Consider the following 7,109-nt stretch of genomic DNA (forward strand, 5'->3'; position numbering starts at 1 on the left):
GGTTGGGACGCAGTGGCAAACAACCCCAAATCCCACTCAAAACCTGCAGACCACAAAGGCCTGATAATTGAGCCCACATGTAAATTAAAGATGGAACCTCTCTTGTGTTTCACCATCTGTTCCTGCTCTCTATGACTGAACCACAAACTGACTGTTTTCTATCCAGAACCACTAGCTATTTAGATGATTTTACGCGGCACTTTCAAGTTATTGCTACGTTTTTCATCTTACTTTGACTACGTAGTGGGCCAGATTTTCAGCCGAAACCCTGTGATGTACCCAAAACACAACTTTCAACTCCTTTTATGTTAGAATAAGTAGTTTCAATATATTTTAAAAACTACACTTTTTGCCAAGAAGACCTATCGTTTCATATCATCATGTGACCACAATAATATTGAGACCCTTTCGCTATAGCGATATCACAATATTGATAATATCGTTACATCCCTACTAAATAGCTATTTGACTATTGGTTAACATTAAACAGTAGCATGCACTTTTAAGCCAACAAGTCATTTTAGATGCAGAACCAGTTTATACATTATGATGAAAAATTACAAAGAGATTGATTTTCTTTGAACTTCAAGTTTCTTTGAAAACAACATGAACTAATGAATTGATCACAATAAAACCAGGTACATGTATTAATAAAGTAAAGAAAGAAAGTAGTGTTGTCACAGTACCAAAATTTCAGTATTCGGTACCAATACCAGTGAAAATCCACGGTTCTCGGTACCAATTTCGGTACCAAAGCAAAACACAAAAACATGCTAATTAAAAATTTTGACTCTACTTTAATTTAATCCAAACTGTGTACATATTTAATTTCATTCTAATGCTCATTATATTAGCGTTAGCCGCGCTTATGCTAATGATTAACTACTCTAATAACAGCGATGTTCATTTCATTCTGACATTCAAATTAAAATATTGAATAACATTCATAACAGAAGCGGTGTTTCCCATAGACTTGCACTCTATTTGCAAATTAATTCTCTGCCAGCAGGAGGCGCTTGTAGAGCGGGAGAGATCGAGGCTTCCCCGGTAACGGCTGTAATCAAATAAGCGCTGCGCTCACAAACGCTGCTCAGGTATTACAGGCAAGATGAAATGAAAATGACATCCATAATTTTCTGAAGACAGTCGGTTTCCTTCAGAAATGCAGTGATATAAAAACAACCGCAGTGCAGTGCTCATGTTTATTCAATGAAGTCAAAGCCTTTTGGAAAATCTATTTGCGGCGGTCAGTTGATATTGTGGCGGGCCGCCACAAATAAATCAATGCATGGGAAACACTGAAGATCTAAATATTAAAAATGAAAATGAAACTTACCTGCTTGAACTCTTTCATTTGATCTGGGTGTCTGTCTTTAAAGTGTTTTGTTAGTTTGGTGTGTTTCCTCTTTTTGATGTCGCCATGTCTCAGTGCTTTTATGAAGAGAGCGCATCTGCGCACCTTTCGGATAGTGCATCAAGAACCGGGTACTCGGTACCACCGGTACTTAAAAAAACCTGGTACCATAACGTTTTAATTTTGTTAGTAGCGAATTTGTACCGAAGTACCGGCTCTTTTGACAACACTAATAGAAAGTAAGGGTTGATTCCAATATCTTGTTGACTTTAAATAAGATTGCATAATGTTATCAGTGCTCTGATTACTGAAACGAGAAGTGAGGACACTGGCATTTGATCTGAACTCGACGACTCTGACATTAGAAAAACAATCTTGTGTTTATTTTAAGCATCTAGCAAAAGCTGAACTAGGTGGGTGTGTCGCCAGTGGCCCGTTCACATGACAAATATGCAGACACTTCCTCAAAGCCTGTATGCCTGACACGTCATTAACAATCCATCAAACCCCTGCAGTTTTGGATGAGCAGGTTTCAGGTCGAGCTGTAGAGACCTGCTCTGTGGAGATTGTCAGATATGTATGTCACTTACATAACTCCTTCATGAGTACAGACTTCCTTGTCTTACAGTAAACACAAGACCGTTTGTACAGTAACAAAAGAAGCACATTAACAGATTACTTCCACAGAAAGTCTGCCTTACTGTCATGCCCTCTGAGCACATTTCATACGATTACGATTTCTGCTCACACCAGCACGTCAACACTTAGAGTAACGCTGCGTGTTTCTAAGCATTTCAGGGGACCTTTAAAGAAACAAAAACTAATAAAAATGACGAAAGCGCAGAACAAAATGAAACGAAAATTTCAAATTTCAAAAAGCTATTCTAGAATATGAATAAAAACCTATTAAAGGAATATAAATAATAACACTGCCACGCTTTTGACCAATGAGTTTTGATAGTGATAACTGGAATTTTACTGGAATTCTAAAAATGAAACTGAAAAGAAAAATTGAAATGCCATTAAAAGGTGTTTTAGAGTTTAGCACAACAAGACAGATTTCTAATCAGTACAAACATTTCTATGCTTTTTCCATAAAATTCTTAAGATTTGAAGTAATTTCCATGACTTTCCCAGGCCTAACTTGAAAATTCCCTGGAATTTCCAGCTGTTCCATGACTGTAGGAACCTTTCATTAAACATGTTCATCCACAAGCACAGACCATCATGTTGGCTTTCAAGGCTTACCTGGCATAGGGGCTTGTATAGTTTTTGGAAAAGCATTCGCTGGCCCTCTGCTGCATTTCACTTGCATTCCCAAAGCCATGGCCCCTGCCCCAACCATCTTCTGAAGAGGTCACAGGAGTGTACAGGTTAAAGACGGGCTTCTGATCTTTCTGCTGACTGACAGCAGCTGTGGATGGGCCGGTCCCAAATAGGAAGCTCTGTCCACTTGAAGTGGTGACACCACAAATGTTAATAGGTGTGCTGTGCAGACTCGCCTGACAGTAGTTAGCCCCACCGTTGTTCTCCTGTTTGATGACCGCAGGAGTGCACAGCTGGATTATAGAGTCTTTCTCCACCTTCACAGTGGGCAAGCTGGTGCTGGTGGTGACCGTGTTGATGCTGGAGGGGCTGGAAGTGGTGGTCGCGCCATTGACCGCAACCTTTGAGTCCCTCTCCGTATTTGTCGGCAAGTCTCCGAGCAAAGCATCTTCACCTATGGTGGAGAGGAACGCGTCATCCGCCACATAGAAATCGGAAGGCGATCCATCCAACTCGAAGTCCTGCAGGAGGTCCAGAGTGTTGTCACTAAAGAGCTTATGATTGCCAACATCAACATCTTTCCCAATGGGCCCAAAGGAATCTTGGTCAAAGTACATATCGCCTTTATCCATGGGGGAAAAGTCCTCTGTTTTTAAAGGAAAGAGATTGGGGTCGACTCCACCAATCAGGGAGTCCACTGAAGGGGAAGTGCTGTTGAGGTCTGCAATGCTGGCCTCCAGTCCTAAGAAACTGTCTCCCAAAGTGAAAGCTCCCAGGGTCTGGTGTTGCTGAGCCCTCTGCTCCTTCCCAAACACTTTGAGCTCTGAATCTTCCCCAAAGATGCCAAGGGAGGAGGACACAGAGGTGGTGTGCTCCTCCAGAGTGGGCGAGTTGCTCAGGCCATTAGGAAGGTCCCCGGAAACCGGCTGCATCAGCGGATTGGGTTGAGGAACCAGCGAGGTGGGGGCGACAGACATGGCGCTTTGTATTCCGCTTCGTAAAATTCCCTCGACTGGGCTGTTGCTGTAATCCAACGTATTCAAATGATCATCTCTCTTGGCGCCATTATTCAGTCCTCCTTGATCCATTTTGCATTTCTGTGGTAAAACAGGACAAAACAATTATAGTTTCTGAAATGGCATGAATAACACCCCCGAAAAACCTAGTTTACTGTAAGTATCATGAAAAGAAAAGAAAACATTATTAACTGCATTAAGAGTACAGACAAATAGCACCATGGTATGAGCATTTTTTACTTAAAGTTTTGACGATACATAGTGATAAAATACCCCACGGTTAGTATTACCGTTTCATATTTTAATTATCACTATAACCGTATTCGATTACCGCGATTTGAACAACTGAGGATAAATAAATACTGTCCAGCACAGGGCTCCAGAGTGCGACCAAATGGGCGCATTTTGCCATCATTTTTTCAGCCGGTGTGATTAAATTTTGTGTGCAGTCACACTGGCGCAACTCATAAGCGCTGCATTTCTGTTGCATATGAGAAACATCAAATGGCAAACGAAACTGAAAGCATAACGAAACCGCGCGACTCGTTTGAGCTGCGCAGCGCTTCGAGTGTAGAGCCTGGGTTATACCCGCCGCGTCAGGAGCGCGAAGCTGCGTGCGGCAAAAATGACGCGAATATTGAGGAAACGTTGGATGGGTTTCGTGCTAAAGTAAAGTAAAAGACCGCTTCTTAAACCAAAGGTGAACATGTTGGTATTCTTGTGGGGAAAAACATGCAAGCACTGTCACCGACAGCAAGTTTCGTTTTACTTTTCTTTTTGTTTTCATTTTGAAAAGCTTGTTATCTTCGCTGTTTACTTCACGTTATGCTATGGAGGCTCTCTTATTTATTTATTGGATTCCTCAGTGTCTGCTAAACGTTCTGTAATTTATTAGTCGGTATATAATACAGCATGTGGTGCGTGCCATGCCTCATCTTATTCGTTTTTGTTAATAAACGTTTTATAAGCTAGTTTGTCCTTGTATCTTACTGTTTTATTGTTGTTATGCTTTTTAATTAAGAATAACAATGAATCCATCTTTTGTTTCAGTCTTAAAAAGTGAAAGGTGTGTAGATCAAAAACTTCTTTGAAGGCGATTTTCTCAATATTTAGATTTTTTTGCACCCTCAGATTCCAGATTTTCAAATAGTTGCATATCAGCCAAATATTGTCCTATCATAACAAACCATACATCAATGGAAGCTTATTTATTCAGCTTTCGGGTGATGTTGTCCAGGGTTACAGGTTATATTGTGTGTGTGTATATATATATATATATACTGTGTATATATATATACACACACACACACACACACACATATATAAGCAAAAATAACCACAATAAAGGTACGTGAACAATTATTTTATTTCTTTTTTGTTTTTCAGTGCACTGGAAGTTTTATCCAGACAACTTCCTTGTGCACAATCATACTTAGTAATAATAATTCTGATTCTAAAACAAATCTACAATCAATCTGATTTCGAATAGCATAGTTGTTATTTGTAAAAAGCGAACAAACAAATCTGGTAAATAAGTATTAGCCACCACAGTCATTAAAAAAGTAAACAAACTAACAAAAAGAATCCAGATAAAAGGATTCTTATAAGGCTTCTTACAATGTTAAATGTTGATTCAACATCAATCAGACATGAACATTATGAGTAGATAATAACTAATAATAACATTTGCATTTCAAGCAAATCTGCTATCCGTTCCACTTTTTTCTTTTTGGCTCTTGGTTTAGTATGTGTTTTATTTTGCTATGCATGCTTTGTTTGTTTGCATTTTTTTTTCTCAGGGTGTTGCATAATACTTGCAGTGCAATTACAAAGAAAAACTTTAAAAATTTTTAACACTTTATTTTACAGTGTCATGAATAACACCCCTGAAAAACCTAGTATACTGTAAGTATCATGAAAATAAAATAAAACATTATTAACTGCATTAAGAGTACAGACAAATAGCACCATGGTATGAGCATTTTTTACTTAAAAATAAATAAATAATTTTTTATATATATGTGACCCATATATAGAGCCAAAAAGAAAAAAGTGGAATGGATAGCAGATTTGCTTGAAATGCAAATGTTATTATTAGTTATGATCTACTCATAATGTTCATGTCTGCATTATATATCTTGCTATAATGTTATAAATGAAATAAGACAAAGATAAACTTTTACAATTTTTAACACTTTATTTTACAGTGCCCTTGTTACTCATTACATGCAACATGCAATAATCCTAAAGCAAATGCTAATTCTAACACTAACCCTATAGAAATTAGCCTACATGTTGTTAATTAATATTACTCGGTAGCCTACTTAAATGTACAATTACACTTTAACTAGGGCACTGCAAAATAAAGTGTAACCAAGTTTTTTTTTTTTTTGACGAATTAGGCAAAAAATGTATTAATTAAATTAATGCATTTTAAAAAAAAATTTTTTAATTAGACACATAAGGTGTTCGTTAACATGTAATTTAATAAAATCTATAATCAGGAGTTGAGAATGCAAGACTAAGTTTATTTTCAAACAGGCTTTTAACATTTAACAGACAAACAGGTTAAATGTATATTCAAGATCACTCTTAATTTTCATTGTCAACAACCAACCAAAACTACACCAATAGCCAGTGCTATCAGTAATTCCATTTTTTTAAATGAATAAAATGTAAACTTAATTTTTTTTGTCGGTTAAACAAAACAACAAAATTAGCACAAAACATTCTAATAGAATTTAATATAACTTATTTTAAATTCTTGAATTAATTAGACTACATTGGGTTACATAAATGAAAGGAATATTTCAAGGGTTCATTTCATAATGGCTGCTAATCACTGCTATTATAGTCATTATTGACATAAACAGCACATTATGCAGGTGGATCCACCTAGTGGATGCTTTTTGTTTCATAGGAAGGCTTTGGAGTAGAAACATCTTAAAAGTGCTTTTGAGGAGTTTGATGAATTACAAACGCTCTAGAAAGCACTCTTATTACTACATTTGCATATTTTCCTTTTTACTGCTGTCATTCATGGTTTTTACACTGGCTTTGTATCTATATACAAATGCAGCAACATTCTTTTGTGTACTAATAATCAGTAATGCATCTCAACTGGCACAGATAGTCAAAAAAATGTAATAAAAAATAACAATTCAGCCGTGCGGAGTTGATTGTCAGGGTAAGCAACTAAACAATCATTAAAACTCATCGTGACAGATCAATTCTTCCCACCACAAAGTGACATGCCCGAAAGAAAATGTCTATTATTAGGGATGCATTTGAATGTCTTTTTTACCTACTTGAGGCACAGCTTACAGGAAAGACAAAAAAACAGAGGCATAAATTGAGGTGGCGTGTATGTTTTCATGTAAAATGTGTGGAGGTGTACATAAATCAATTTATTTGTGTTGATTTTCGAAACTAACGGGAATAATGAAACCATTAGAAATCACTAGGCAATGTGT

At 37.2% G+C, this 7,109-nt stretch overlaps 1 protein-coding gene across 1 annotated transcript; it reads right to left on the reverse strand.

Moving 5' to 3' along the window:
- Window positions 1–2,593: 2,593 nt before the first annotated feature.
- Window positions 2,594–3,719, reverse strand: LOC107554699 (glucocorticoid receptor-like). Its single transcript, XM_016237284.1, has one exon. The coding sequence runs from the start codon at window positions 3,706–3,708 to the stop codon at window positions 2,599–2,601; it is 1,110 nt and encodes a 369-aa protein (XP_016092770.1). The 5' UTR covers window positions 3,709–3,719; the 3' UTR covers window positions 2,594–2,598.
- Between the last annotated feature and the right edge of the window lie 3,390 nt (window positions 3,720–7,109).

This window comes from Sinocyclocheilus grahami, unplaced genomic scaffold (genome assembly GCF_001515645.1).
Source record: "Sinocyclocheilus grahami isolate Dianchi unplaced genomic scaffold, SAMN03320097.WGS_v1.1 scaffold510.1, whole genome shotgun sequence".
Lineage (NCBI taxonomy): Eukaryota > Metazoa > Chordata > Actinopteri > Cypriniformes > Cyprinidae > Sinocyclocheilus > Sinocyclocheilus grahami.